This window comes from Lynx canadensis, chromosome D4 (genome assembly GCF_007474595.2).
Source record: "Lynx canadensis isolate LIC74 chromosome D4, mLynCan4.pri.v2, whole genome shotgun sequence".
Taxonomy (NCBI): Eukaryota; Metazoa; Chordata; class Mammalia; order Carnivora; family Felidae; genus Lynx; species Lynx canadensis.
Window position 1 is genome coordinate 86,695,225 of NC_044315.2, and position 15,136 is coordinate 86,710,360.

At 48.2% G+C, this 15,136-nt stretch overlaps 1 protein-coding gene across 1 annotated transcript; it reads left to right on the plus strand.

The window, feature by feature from the left end:
- The first annotated feature begins 7,759 nt into the window (after positions 1–7,759).
- Positions 7,760–11,298, plus strand: LOC115499289 (neutrophil gelatinase-associated lipocalin-like). The gene is made up of 6 exons (XM_030293085.1): positions 7,760–7,897; positions 8,411–8,547; positions 9,922–10,001; positions 10,144–10,263; positions 10,484–10,585; positions 11,279–11,298. Exons 1-6 carry the CDS (start codon positions 7,760–7,762, stop codon positions 11,296–11,298), a joined length of 597 nt encoding a protein of 198 aa, XP_030148945.1.
- Positions 11,299–15,136: the final 3,838 nt, after the last annotated feature.

Here is a 15,136-nt window from a genome sequence, read left to right on the forward strand (position 1 = left end):
GGAATATGATTGCCAGCATATATCTTGGGGCAGTTGAGAGAAGGAAGTAGACTTACAGGACCCTCAAAGTTGGGATAACGTTGAGCTAAGGTTCTCTTTGCCCCTAGCAAAGTGTCATCATTGAAGCAGCTGAGATCCTAGAGGGAGGTCACTCTGCTGGTTTCAAGGACTTGTAAATGCAGTAAAGGCATATAATTTTTCATTTGTCTTACTCCCCCATCACCATGGCAAGCACTTAAACACCTTTTCTCTGTTCTTAAGCCCTCAGAAGTCTTTGAATATCACACATATTCTACTTGGGGTGGTGGTAGAGGAGGATGTGCCAGCCTGTTTTGCCCTCAGCTTGCCCCACACTTCCTCATCATATCCCCCCTGAGCAATTTTGTCCCTTAAATATTTAAGGTTGTTGAAGGTAGAAGGTCTCACTTTTTGTAGCTTCTTCCTGCTGAGTGGGGGCATAGAGTCATCCATACCTATGGGTCAGTATTGGCCTGTCAGAGAACAAAAATGGTAATTAAGGTGAGACAGCTGAACCCAAGGTATTAACCTCCTTGAGTAGAAAGGATCATCTCTTGGCTTGAAGTTATTGTAGTGATGGAGTCTTGGTACCAGGCAGAGAGACATGGGAGAAAACAGCAAAACATAAGTAGAATAACTAGAAAGCTTAGCTCAAGTGAAAAGTCCTTTGGTGGCTAACAAAAATCCTCCAGCCCAAGAGTTCAACCAATCACTAAAGGAAAAAGAGGGGTTATTTAATGCGACAGTTTGAGTATTCATGTTAGTTAGAAATCCAGAAATATTTTTGAAGTACTCCAGAATTTATACACACCGTTTTGTTCTTATGAGAATATAAGTTCCACCTTGTGCAGCACTTAAAACATCTAACACCATTCTGTGTGTTTTGTAGAAGTGTTTTATCCATTTGGGTTATTTTAGTGTTTAGTAATATAATGTTATTTTGAGAGTCATTTAAGGCCTTAACTGTGTAACAGGTGGTGTATTAGTTTTGTTTAGTAAGCCAGCAGGTAATTAATAAGAGATACTTTTATAGAAACAAGAAAAATTCAGGTTAATGCTTAGAGCAGATTACAAACCCAGTGTCTCCCAGTGCTGCCAGCACGAATTTTACATGTTAGGTTTGAATGCTTGTGGGAGCAGGCAGTAGAAATCAGATTGATCTTTCTGGTTTGTAACTCAAATGTCTGTGGTGATCCTTGTGAAAGGCCCATTGTAAGAAGGAACTGTTAGTAGAAATTGAGAAAGGAAGATGAAAAAGAAAGGTACAACCTTCCTAAGAGAAGTTTGAGATTTTCCACAGGTTCACAGGAATAAAAAGGCACATTAGTTTGCTCATTGATTTCCCCTGTAGAGGGTACACGTTTTATTTTAGATATAAGAGCACATGAAGTGTGCCCCTCTAAATTTTTTTGCAGTAGAAGTACATGATATGACCCAGTAGGGGCTCTTTCATTTTGGAGTTAAATCCCCTGTTGTATTAGACTTTAAATCTTTAAATAAACCAGGTGTTTTGGGTTTATATGGGTTGGGTTTCTAGTAACTGTCAGATCAGGTTTAAGAAGGATATGTTTTGCATATTCATTTAGAGATTTAGGAATTGCACATACATTTGAACAGTTCCAGCATTTACCCAAACAATGTCACCTAAGGTTTATGACGATTTAACAGGGTCTTCACTTAACATACCGAATGAAAAGTCCTTCTTGATCAAAAAGACTTTCTTTACAATTGAAATCCTGGGCCATTTGTTAAACCTTAGAAAGTGATAGAGCACATCTGAAATGGGATTCCGATCATTATAAATCTTAACGCTTTAAAGTATTTATTTAACCAAGATGGCAATAAGAGATTCCAAAAGCAAATATGTAGGGTTATATTGTTGTTAGCAAAACCTAGGTCCTTTAACAGTGAGAAGTTTTAACTAAGTGGTCAAAGACCTGATAAAGACATAACCTAAAGCTGTCGTTTTCCCAGAAGTCAAAAGAGAAAACAATCCTTTGTACATTATTTTATCAAGAGCTTAACAATCCAAAAAAAAATGTCTTTTAACAGAGAGAAAAGCAGAATTTCAACCTTATACAAGTGTACTTTTAAAAATCCATTCTTTGCAACTTAGTCTATCCAACCACATGTAAAATTCCTTTCCAAAGATTTCCCTTCATGAACCTTCTACAACTTTCTGTATCATTCAGATTTTTCCCCAAGCCATTTTTCTCCAAACCAGTCTCATTTAGGACAAAACTATTTTCTTTTACCTGCAACAAAAAATGTATTTCCTTTTTTCTCTCTTTTTTTACACATTCCTACTTTTTTACATATACAGTTGCTATTCTTATTTCCATCAATCCTCACTATGTTTAGCAGAATTTTGACTCTTAGAAACGTTAGTCTCCAGCAGAGACTAAGTATACCCAACTGTAAACTGTTACACCAGAATCTTTAGAAGGCAAATTTATGAATCAATTAATCACAAACCATGTTTTCCAATAGACCCAAATGTTCTTAGTTTCTCTGCAATAAGAAGTCAAAAGCACAAACCTACATTCAGTAATCAATGCTTTAGCACTCCATTCTATTTGGAAAAGACCTAGATATCCAATGAATTCAATCCCGTTTATCCAAGTGTCAGATTACCAAACTTTGAAAGCTATCTTAACAATTATCCATTAGGGGCGCCTGGGTGGCGCCCTCGGTTAAGTGTCCGACTTCAGCCAGGTCACGATCTCGCGGTCCGTGAGTTCGAGCCCCGCGTCAGGCTCTGGGCTGATGGCTCGGAGCCTGGAGCCTGTTTCCGATTCTGTGTCTCCCTCTCTCTCTGCCCCTCCCCCGTTCATGCTCTGTCTCTCTCTGTCCCAAAAATAAATAAACGTTGAAAAAAAAAATTATCCATGAAAACTTTGAGATACACAAAATTACCCTTTATTTTAAGTCATCTTGTTGCTAACCAATTGCAAGAGAGACAACATGAGTTTATTTGACCTTTAGGAAACCTTGGTAGAAAAAAAAGTTTTATATTTAATTCTGATAACTCTAAACACATGTCTGTCTTAGTTAAACCAACAAACTTAAATAAGCTTAACCACAAACAACATTCCACCTGCATTTGCTTAAAGGACAATTTGTTCCCCATTGTCACATTTTACCTGGGACACCAGTGGGGCAATCTGAAGTGGGTGATCCAAGGGGGTGCTCATTGCTCCTTGACATCGAGGGTGGGAGGGTGGTATAGAAGCCAGTTATGTACATCCCATGGAAGGTGATGCAGAAACAGGAAGAAGGGGAGAGGGAGGAAGAAGAGGTAAAGTGCCAGAACAGCAGAGAAAGACGATTCCTGGTTCTAAAACTTGTCAGCTCTAAAAGAAGAGACCCCATGTTTGTTTGTTTGTTTTCCACCAAAGTGGAAATAAAGGAATCTATGTCAGGCTAGAGAAGACAGGGGATTTCCCCGAAACAAAGGGACTTTAGGCAGCTGCCTAAAGGGAATATTTGCCTAAAGGGAATATTTTTTAAGTCCCTGCCCAAGGTAGACTAACCACAGTTGGCTCCAAATATAGTCATTAACTCAGGAAATGAGTGAGGGAGAGCCTCCCACATCTATTAGGAGGAGGAACAGAGAGAAAGAGTCAGCATGCCCTTTGTCAGGGATGGTCTGTGTTTCTTCTAGCACCTGAGTTCCATCAGGAGGCCTGTTAGGACATCCACTATGCCAGGAGGGAGTTTACTAGCCACACACATTTTGGAAAATACATTCTATAAGAGGCCTTTTGGTTCGGGTCCTTAAAGCTGTGAAGGCCTAGACCTCAGGTACCTCCGTCCATTGACCCTGTTTTCTGCAGAAGAAATCTAACTGCTAGATTCTACTAAGGTCATGCAATGTTATGGGACATCAGTCCTTTCCTAAATTTTGCAACCCAAATTGTTTCCAGTGGGTTGAAAAGGCATCCCAAGGGAGAGTTTTGGGACTGATGAGAAGCTCCCATCCTCTTTCTAAAGAGAGAAAAGCAGAGATGGCCCATTACCACGAAAATCACCCCCACCTCCCAGATGGCATCCCACGTGCAGGATATATCAGAGGTTCCTGAGGTGTCAAAGTGACCCGAGGCATACCTTGAACAAAATTGCTGTGATCACCAACCAGCCCCTAAGGGCCTCTGTAGGAGGGATACTGGCATCCCCCCACTTTCCCATTGCATCCTAGGCTACAAATAGGTGTCAGCAGATGGACCTTGCTGAGAAGGCTGAAGAAACCACCATTTTTAACTCATGGAAAACACTGGAAAAGTATTACAAAGGGGAATTGCCCAATTTTGTACTTCAAGTAGTAGTTAATAAGGAACATTGACTGAAAACAGTGACGGCAGAAACCCATCATGATCTAATCTACATGCCAACACATACAGTCTTTCAGCCAACTTCCTAGGAAATGGTCCCCAGTTTTGTTTAAATTCAATCAGTTACTAGTTCTATGGGTTTCCAGGGGAGGGCCTACAGCCAGAAGTGGCTAGATCAGGGATGTAGATGGGATCACTTTAGACCAATGAGGAGGAAACCTCACACAGGAGTCTTAAGATTTGCATCTGTGCTAATCACTTAGGTGGCTGTCCCGTGTCCAACACAGACAACTATGTATAAGAACAGGAATAAAGAGAGGGCACAAGACTCTGGGTCTTTTTTACCATTCTGGCCTGGGTACTCACTTCCAGCCGAAAGGCAAGCTTTCTCCTCCCCATAGAGTAACCACGAGCTAGAGGATTACAGACTGAGCAATGGACAGGAAAGTGTTGCAATAAGATCATACTCCTTGAAATTCCTAAAATAAGAGTAAAGGAAGAAAAGAGAAAGTACTCACCAAGTTTGCACCAAAGCTCAGGGACCAGATTAAAGGACTCAGACCCCCACATTGGCGCCAAAAGATGAGGTTTTTAGAGTGGGGTGGATGGCGGGTTCCAGAGCAACAGACAAGAAAGAATTACTGAAGACAACTTTGGTGCAAAAAAAAAAAAAAAAGTGATTTTATTAAAGCACGGGGACAGGACCCGTGTGCAGAAAGAGCTGCACTGAGGTTATGAAGAGTGACTGGTTATATACTATGAAATTGGGGGAAGTAATGACGAACTGGAGAGAGGCCTCCAGAAGGACATTGACATGCTAATGAGGACTCCTAAGATACTTGAGGCCTTGCTATTGTCAAACCTAGGTTGTTTTACCTCTAGTAAGGCATTAACATTAGGAATGGTAGGGATTCCTGGAGAAATGTTGTGCTCTGTATTTGCCTCAAGTATTTGTCACTGGGCTGCAGAGTACCAGAAACTTAATTTTACCTGCCATTTCCTTCTTGCCTTTCTTCCCCACATCACCATGGAGGTTAGGGTCTTAATAGGGGCTCCAGGAAATTGAGTCTATGGGCTTCTGGAGGTTAGACTATTGATAAATTGCCTTTTTCTTCTAACTTACTAAGATATTTGTAAACTGATGGAGACTCATGTGCTGTATGACTATGATCTCTATCAGTTAACCATTTGTTTTCTTTCCTTTCCTTTGTTCTTGGGCAGCCAGAGGAATGTCACACATATCCCACCATGGCAGAGAGGTTTCTAGCTTATATATAGCCCTCAGCTTGCCTGATGATCCCTCTTCACCCAGAGTCGCTTCACTCAGAGCCCACCACCCAAAGGCCAGGCTAGGGGAGCTGGTTCCCCAGAAGCAGGTGGAAGAGCCCATGAGGTCTCTGCAAGTCTCATCTGAGGCCAGGGAGAACCTAAGGTCAGCCTCAGATCAGGCATTTGACAGCTCTGACTCTCGTGGTGACATCTAGGAGACACTGCCCGGGGGCTGGGACTCATCAGGCCTCCCATGGACAGCTAATCCCCCATGCGGAAACTGCTTCCCTCCAGGACAAAGCTGGGATCAGCCATGGCAGGAACACTTTTGGGGGGCCCAGGCCTAGCCCCTGGGCTCCACAGTTGAAGACTATGTCCAAAGATGGCAGATGGTATCAGTGGTTTCCTAAAAATGAGGCTGAGTCCTAGCACTCACTGTGACCCAAGGTATCTGGTGTCCAGAGTGGCAGGGTAGAGACCCCCCCACCTTGGGCCCCAGCCACCATCACTTTTCACACATGCAGATGCATGTCTCCCATTGTCCCCCACCAGGATAGATCTGAGACTATAGCCTCAGATATCTGCTCTGTCAAGCTGTCTCATTTGTGGCTGCCATGCCCAGCTTGGGGTTTCTGTCTACTGGGCCCACAGGAGGGGCCAAGTCCTTAGGGTCAGCTGAGGTCTGGATCCACCCTACCAATGGGGCATGGATGAGGGGAGGGACTGACTTAACGTGGGAATGTTGTGTCTTTGGAATGGTGGGGCTTTGGATCTGACAGCCATGAAAGAATTCTTGAGACATCTTTGGTGCACAATAGGTGGTTTTATTAAAGCATGGGGACAGGACTTTTGGGAGAAAGAGCTGCACTGGGATTATGAAGAGTGACTGGTTATATACATTGGGGTTGGGGAGATAAAGTTAACAGGAAGTTTGTAAAGAGATTTTCATATTCTCAAGAAGACTCACACATTACTGGAGGCCTAGCTATTGTCAAGCTAAGGTTGTTGTCTCCTTTAGCAAAGCATTACCATAAATACAATAGAGAATTCCTGGAGAAATGTTATACTTCATATTTGCTTCAAGTATTTATCAATGGGTTGCAGTTCATAATGAAATTTAATGCCATCTGCCATTTCCTTCTTGCCTTTATTCCCCATATCACAAGGGAGGTGGGAGGGTGATGTTGGGTGTCCAGGAAACTGAGTATGGGTTTCTGAGGATTAGGCTATTGATAAGATTCCCTTTTTCTCCTAATTTACTGGGACATAGGTAAACTGACGGAGACTCACATCCTGCAGGACTGTGATGTCTATCACTTAATCATTTGTTTTCTTTCCTTTCCTTTGTTCTCAGGTAGTCAGGAGTACCTGAGGAATGTCACACATATCCCCTGGGGGGAGGGGCATGCTAGCATGTGCTTTGCCCTCCACTTGCCTTATCCTCCCTCATCACAAACATTGCCCAGTAGACCTTCGGTGGTAGGGGGAGGGGAAGGGTTTTTCACCCTTGTCAAGGCCTGGTGTGGGTCCCTGGGAGAACCAGGATCTGGGCTTCATGAACAGCATAGGGTACACTCTGTCCTTCCCTACGAAGAATGTCAACTTTCAGCTGCACCCCTTTCCCTGTCCCTTTGGAAGACCACAAAGCAGCATGGGCTCTGTTGGCACAAGGCATTCTCTGCTTTCATCAGGTACAACAAGGGGACCCCACCACATGTAGCCTACCCTGCACCTGGGCCCCAGCTGAAAGGCTCCTGGAGGTCAGAGATGACAACTGGTCCAGATCAGAGATCCATGACCACACACAGTGCTAACCAGGGGGAAGAGAGTGTGGAGGGAATCAGTGTCCTTGCCAGAGATGTGGAGACATGGGGAATGCATCCTCCAGCCTCATGGACCTTCCTGCCCTTCATCTTGCATAATCTTGACCTGAGGGAAAGGGCAGAGAGTTTGCCATGATCCTCAGCACGAGCTGCTGGCAATTGCCTCACCCTTCCAGGATTTGGCAAAGGATAAGTCGCTCCACCCTGGGTGAGCCATTGGCCACAGAGACCATAAATAGCATCCCCCAGAAGCCTCCTCACTCATCTCCTCTTTCAGGGAATATCTGGAGTGGTGCCAGCTTCCTCAGCCCTGAAGTCATGGCCCTAGGTCTCCTGTGGCTGGGCCTTGTCCTGCTGGGGGCCCTGCAGACCCAGGCCCAGGATTCCACCCCAAACCTGATCCCAGCCCCACCTCTGCACAGGATCCCTCTGCAGCCTGACTTCCAGCATGAGAAGGTAAGGAGCCTGGAGTGGCAGCTGCAGGGAGGTCCCAGGAAGAGTATGAACAGAGGGGAGGAGAGGCAGGATGGGCCAGGCTTTAGCTCATTCTGCCCTCGGGTGCTCTGATGGAAGGCACACCCCATGTTCCCATTCACACCCAACCTTGCTGATAAGAGGGTCAGCTGAGCAGACTCCCCTGGTCCACACTCTCTTCCATAATCCCCCCAGTCCATGCCAGGTGGGAACATCTTCAGGCCCTCTACATGATGAGGAAACTGAGGCTCAGGGAAGTGAGCTGTCCACTTGCCACGGGTCACCTTCTCCCTGACACACTCAGTGCTCCCACCTGGCCTGATGGCTCCAGCTCCTGCTGGCTTCATCAGCACAGCCTGTATGTGTATGTCCCTGCAGCCCAGTTAGAGGGGCTTCTGGTTGAGGCCCAGGCTGCCTGGAGGTGCCTGCAGGGATGGAGCAGGAGGGCCCCCTAGGGCTGCTCCTGGTTCTGTCTATCATCAGCTCCCATTGTAGTTCCAGGGAAAATGGTACATCATAGGATTGGCAGGGAATGAAATTAATAAAGAAAAACACAGCCAGTTTAAGATGTACACCACCACCTACGAGCTGAAAGAAGACAACAGCTACAATGTCACCTCTACCGTGGTCTGGTGAGAGCTACCAGCAACTAGGAAGCATGGGGGGCCTAGAGGGCTGTGGTGGGGGTCCAAGACGCAGACTGATGATATAGCCAAGGGGTGACCAAAACTGAAAGATGATCATTCATCCTACCACTGGGTACTGGATGTCTGCATTTAACTTTCTCTCATTCACTGGATCAACATTTCGTGGTCACTTCAGCACAGACAGAAGACAATCCTGGGGATGGACACAGACAGACATCAGGACACAAAATAAAGATAACAGGGGTGACCTAGAATGGGAGGAGGGTCACTAGATCCACCTAGGATGTTCTCAAGGGCTTCCAGGGAGGTGGACTGTGGGCTGGGCTTTGAGGAACCAACCTGTGTCAGAAGGAGGCCTGGGACCTTCGTGGCAGGACTGCTGGACTGAGACAGAGATAGCCACCTCTTAAAGAAACAGCAAGCCATTGTATGGCTGCCCTGAGCAGGAGCTGATGAGCGGTCTGGAGAGAGGTGGTGACCACAGTGGTGGGGGCCTCAGGTACTGGTGAGGAGTGGGTGTGGCTGCAGCAGGAAGAGGAATGATGGTGTGCAGCCCAGGAGGCTGATCAGTCATAGGTGGGAGATGACCAGAGAGGGGGCAGATTAGGACCTAGAGAGGGGAGCCAAGGCTTACCCAGCTCCTCTGGGTTTCTGGATTTGGCACTTGGGTATGGGGCTAGAGCATCTGTCATTGAAGAATCCGAAGAAGGGCAGGTGTTGGGAGATCGGCTCTGGAGTGCCAGGGGACCGGATGTTGGCCCAACAGCTAAAGGAGTCTTTGGCATCCAGCAGACTGTAGCCTCGGTGGTGATTCCCCTGGCAAGGTTACAGCAAGAAGCTGCAAGATAGGAATAGGGGACAGGGGCGCCTGGGTTGCTCAGTTGGTTGGGCATCTGACTTTGCATTAAGTCATGATCTGGCAGTTTTTGAGTTAGAACCCCGGTTGGGCTCTGTGCTGACTGCTCAGAGCCTGGAGACTCCTTTGTATTCTGTGTCTTCCTGTCTCTCTGCCCCTCCCCTGGTCGTGCTCTGTCTCTCTCTTTCTCTCTCAAAAATTAATGAACATCTTAAAAAAGTAAAAAAAAAAAAAAAAAAAAAAAGAATAGGGGACAAATGCCTCAGGTTGGGGGTTGAGTATGGAGGGAAGGCCACCAAGGGGAAACAGCCCCAAAGAAGGAGGGAGAGTAGGTGCTGGGGGAGAGTCTAGGCAGGTCAGGAATCTCAGGGCAGAATAAGCAGGGACAGAGAGGGTGGGCTCAGTTGGGAAGAGCCAGGGCCATATGTAGGGTGGGTTGTGTGCCTCCTGCTATGGCGGTGTGGGCTGTCACTCTCTTATCCACCCATCTCTTGCTTCCACAGGAAAAAGGCCTGTGACTACTGGATCAGAACTTTTGTCCCATGTTCTCGTCCAGGCCAATTCACCCTGGGAAACATCGAGCGTGAGTCCTGAGTTGGGTGGGTCTCTGGGGCACGGACCTCCCTGCCCCTCCACACAGACGCCATCCTATGGAGGCCGGGAAGGAAGCAATAGCTCCCTCTGCCTGGCAAGAGCAGGCTGATCACTCACCATCCACCATACAGGTTACATTGGAACCAAGAACTACACTGTCCGAGTGGTGGCCACAGACTACAACCAGTTTGCCATGGTGTTCTTTGAGAAAGTTTACAAAAACCAGGAGTTCTTCAAGATCACCCTCTATGGTGGGTCTTAACCCTTCTGGGACCTTGCTCTTGGCCATGCTGGGGGAGAAGAGGCCCATCGCACCCAGCTCCCAAGTTGCCCTTCACTCCAAGCCCAGGGAGGTGGGAGAGTGGTCTTTCCACAGAACCCCTCAGGGGGAAGGGGTCTGAGGTGTCTTTCATATATTCTACAATATTTATGGAGCTTTCACCAGACACTCACCAGACATCTTGGCCACAGGGAGGACCAAGGAGCTGCGTCCTGTGCTGAAGGAAATCTTCATCAACTTTGTCAAAACCCTAGGCCTCACTGATGAGCACATCATCTTCCCTATCCCCAACGGTAATCACCAGCTGGGGAAAGGAGAACAACATATGGGGACTGTCCAGGTCTGATGTTTCCTCACTAGTAAAGTGGGGAGGGGAGTGACCCAGGCCCCTGTTGCAGTCACTGGAGTCCCAGGAGCCACTTTGGGCTCAGGGAGACCCTGCCACATCCAGGGTTCTGGGCCCCAAGTGTTCCTCCCTCACACAAGCTTGCACCTGCCCACATGAGAATTGCAGCACCGGGGCCATGTTTCCTCAGTCTCCTTGCTTGGTCACCTCCCCCTCCACCCAGGCATATGTGTCCTGGGTCACCTCACCTTTGTCCTGGGGCTGACTTACCACTGACTTGGGAGGCACCCTTGTCTTCAGGCAGCCTGGCCTGGGCAGGTGCCTCCCCAAGGCTGAGGGTCTGTCAGGACTCAGCAGGTAAACAGGCAGAAGGCTTGGTGCCCAATCAGAACTGTGGCTGGGCCTCACCTGCCTCCTTTGGAGAACAGGTGTCACTCAGGTGTGCTTGTCCTCAGGCCTCTCCCCAAGTCCCTGCCCCATCATCTAGCCCTCTGCTGTACCATCCACAAAGGGAACTCCAGAGCTTCTGTGGCTGGTCCAGCCTGGGGCCCAAGGCAGCCGAGGGGCAGTGTAGGGGCCCTGGAGGTCAGGGATAGCACACATATACCCCTGCGCATGTTGACTATTCTGTCCCCCATAGATCAGTGCATGGATAAGTGAGCAAGCGTGTGGTAAGTATGGCTGGAGTGGGGGTTGGTGGGAGCCAGGGTGCATCTGGGAGGGGGTCCCAAGTCTGCCTTTGTCCCACCTGCCCAGCACTGCTGCCCTCTCTATTCCCTTGACTCCCTCTCAGGTGCCCTCTGGCTCTCTCCAGCCCATCCCCCTCACACCAGCCTCTGCCCACAGCACGGCCTAGATGTCCCCAACAGCCTGGACAGCACCGAGAGAGCCAGGGGACCCTCCTCACTGCACAACCAACCAGCTGCTCCCAAGACTGCCCTACTAATGGAACCCCTCCTTGTTCGCTAAATAAACACATATCCCATGGTGCCAGTCTGTGCTCCTTGACCTCTGGGCCCTCTGAGAGGTTAAAGAACATAGGGCAGGCTCCTATTAGCATCTCTCCCAGGAATTGTGGTCCCCAGCAAGGGATGGGGGCCACAGAAGCAGAGTCTAACTCCGACTGAACACATCTAGCTCCCAACTCCAGGCCCAGCCTCAAACCAACAGCTGCCCTCACTTGCCCCTGCCTCTAGCACACTGATGGAGCACATCTCACCCCCATGTTCAGCCACCTGCAGCAGGTCAATGGCAGAGGCCCAGCGAGGGCCAGGTGTGAGGTTATGTCACCCCACTTCACCAGAAATGAAGTTTTGGGGGTAATGGGGGGCGTCCTGAGCCAAGGGCCAAGAAAGTATTCTTGAAGACATCTTTGGTGCAAAAAAATAGGATTTTTTAAAGCACAGGGACAGGATCCATGGGTAGAAAGAGCTGCACTGGGGTTATGAAGAGTGACTGCTTATATACTCTGGCGTTGGAAGAGGTAAAGTCAAGGGAAGTTTTCTAAGAGATTTTCATATGCTAAAGAAGATTTACAGAATACTGGGCACCTAGCTACTGTCCAGCTAAGGTACTTTTTCCCCTAGCAAAGCATTAGCATTAAGACAGTAAGGAGTTCCTTGAGAAATGTTCTTCTCTGCCAGCCTCAAGTATCTGTCAATGGGCTGCAGGGTATCAGGAAATTAACATTACCTGCCATTTCCTTCCTGCCTTTCTTCCCCATATTACTATGAGGGGTGATGTGGGGGCTCCAGGAAACCGAGTCTATAGGTTTCTAGAGATTAGGCTATTGATAAGATTGCCTTTTTCTTCTAATTTACTAAGATATTTGTAAACTGATGGAGACTCATGTCCTGCATGACTGGTATCTCTACCAGTTAACCATTTGTTTTCTTTCCTTTCTTTTGTTCTTGGGCAGCCAGGAGTGCCTGAGGAATGTCACACACATCCCACCTGGGGTGGAGAGGAGTAATGCTAGCTTGTACTTTGCCCTCAGCTTGTCTTATGCTCCCTCATCATATCCCCCATAAACAGTTTTGACCGTTACATCTTTAAGGTAGTTGGAGGTGGAAGGTTTCATCTTCTGTAGCTTCTTCTTGCTCAGTAAGGGAATAGAGATGTCCCCACCTATGAGTCAATATTGATCAGTTGGGGAACATATAAAAGAGTTACAGAAGGCAGAGGCAGCTGCATCCAAGGTGGACAATGAGTACGAACCTTCTTGAGTAGAAAGGATCATCTGTAGGGGCGCCTGGGTGGCTCAGTCAGTTAAGCATCCAAATTCAGTTTAGGTCATGATCTTGTTATGCCCAGAATTCGTGATCCCCAAAGACCACTAGGGAGCTGAGTCTGATGCAAAAGCAAAAGAGCCTTTATTCGAGCTAGCTCGAGCTCAATCCCCTACCTGCACCGACCCAGCGGTGAGATACCGGAGAGAGAGCAAGTTTCAAAAGGACAAAGATTTTATTGGGGCCTAGGGGCAGTTGGTGAGGTAATGGCTGTGGCCTCAGCCGATTGGCTGGGAAAGGGTGTGAGTCCTGTTAGGCAGGTGAGGGGGGGGGTACTCAAGGGGAGGAGGTGTGGTCAAGGTGAAGGACACAGAACAAGATGGAGTCGGCCGGCGTAGGCCCGCCCTTTCATTCCCCCCTGTCATGTAGCTTACGGACCCAATCATGGGACCAGCTGCATTTATGGTGACAAGGGGAACAGAATTTCGAGGTTTATGCAAAGTTCTGGGAACCAAGTGTCCCTGGGGTGGCTCTGGGAGATCTGATTAAGTATTGTCCCTGAGTTGGTGTCTATAATCTGCCAGGTGATGTTTTGGGGGGCGTGGGGACTCCCGGCAGCATGAGCAATGACAAGCAGAGTTAACAGAGTTACCAATATTAGGTGGGTCGAATGCGCTGTAGCTTGAGCTTGAGCGGGTTGTGTTGGTCCCGACTGACAGCCCATCGCGTGACGAAGTCCTTCCGGATCGAGGAGGGGTCCGCTGGCCGAACGTGGGTGTGATGGACCCAGGTCGCGATGCCGTCTACTTTGAGAGTGGTGAGGGTTGTCAGCACCACGATGTAGGGTCCCTTTCAACGCGGCTCGAGGGTCTCTCGGTGGTGCCTCTTGACGTAGACCCAGTCTCCCGGCCTGTACTGATGAGGTGTCGGGGTCGGGCCAGCCTCGTAGATGGCACGGAGGCGCAGCCAAATGTCCTCGTGCGCCCTCTGGAGCCTTCTCAAGGAAAGAAAAAGTTCTTGATCTTTAAACTCAGCAAGAAGTTCAGCTCGAAGGTTGGGAATAACAGGGGGTGGCCTGCCAAACATGATCTCGTAGGGAGTAAAACCCAGAGTGTAAGGAGTGTTTCTAACCCGGTAAAGGGCATACGGTAGGAGAGTCACCCAGTCCCTGCCAGTCTCCATGGTTAATTTGGTAAGGGTCTCTTTTAGGGTTCTATTCATTCTTTCTACCTGTCCTGAGCTCTGGGGCCTATAAGCACAATGTAATTTCCAGTTTGCCCCCACCGCCTTGGCTACTGCCTGTGTTACCTGCGAGATAAAAGCTGGTCCATTGTCTGATCCTACCATGGCAGGAAAACCATACCTGGGTAAGATGTCTTCTAGTAGCTTCTTAGCCACCGTCTGAGCCATTTCATGCTTGGTTGGGTATGCCTCCAGCCAGCCAGAGAAGGTGTCTGTAAATACTAAAAGATATTTATAACCATACTTTCCTGGTTTGACTTCAGTGAAGTCGACTTCCCATTGGGCTCCCGGTCTGGTGCCTCTGAGCCTGGTTCCTTTTTTTATTTGATGTGGCTCTCGCATTGGTGAGTTGGCAGGTCTTGCAGACAGATACAACTTGCTCTATTTTGGTGTCCTGTTGGTGAATCTTGATTCTGGCATGTCGGATTAATTCTTTTAATTTTCAGGCCCCCATGTGAGTAAACCGATGCATGTGCTCTAATATTGAGACTCCGAGCCGGTCTGGCAGCACGAGCTCCTTGTTAGGGGTATACCACCATCCCTTTATCTCCTGGGCCATGGGGAGTTTCTTGATCCACTGTAACTCCTCCTGGGAGTATTTGGGCTGGGCTGGTAAAACTGGGTCTCCCAAGTCCGGTAGTTGTTAAGCCGTTTTCTAGCTTCCAGCATCAGCGCCTTGGTGAGGGCTATGAGCTCTGCTTGCTGGGCTGATGTTCTGGAGAGTAGAGCCTCTGCCCATACGGTGTCCGTTTCAGTGACCACTGCTGCACCCGCATACTTGTGTCCATCTCACACAAAGCTGCTGCCATCAGTGAACCAAGTGGCATTGGGGAGGGGCCAGTTGGTCAGGTCTGTCCGGAATCCATGTGCTTGTTCCAGGATTCCCACACAGTCATGTAGTGGAGCACCTAGGTCAGGGTCGGGCAGCAGGGTTGCAGGATTGAGGGCTGCACTGGGGTGGAACCGCACTCTTGGAGGGTTGAGTAGGAGGCTCTGGTAATGAGTCATACGTGTGTTGCTCATCCATA

What these genes read in the sequence shown, in the direction of transcription:
- LOC115499289 (XM_030293085.1), top strand. Translation starts at nt 7,760, where the DNA reads ATGGCCCTAGGTCTCCTGTGGCTGGGCCTTGTCCTGCTGGGGGCCCTG. An exon ending in CACCCTGGGAAACATCGAGC is followed by an intron (nt 10,002 to 10,143) that starts GTGAGTCCTGAG and finishes TCCACCATACAG; the next exon opens with GTTACATTGGAACCAAGAAC. An exon ending in CATCTTCCCTATCCCCAACG is followed by an intron (nt 10,586 to 11,278) that starts GTAATCACCAGC and finishes TGTCCCCCATAG; the next exon opens with ATCAGTGCATGGATAAGTGA.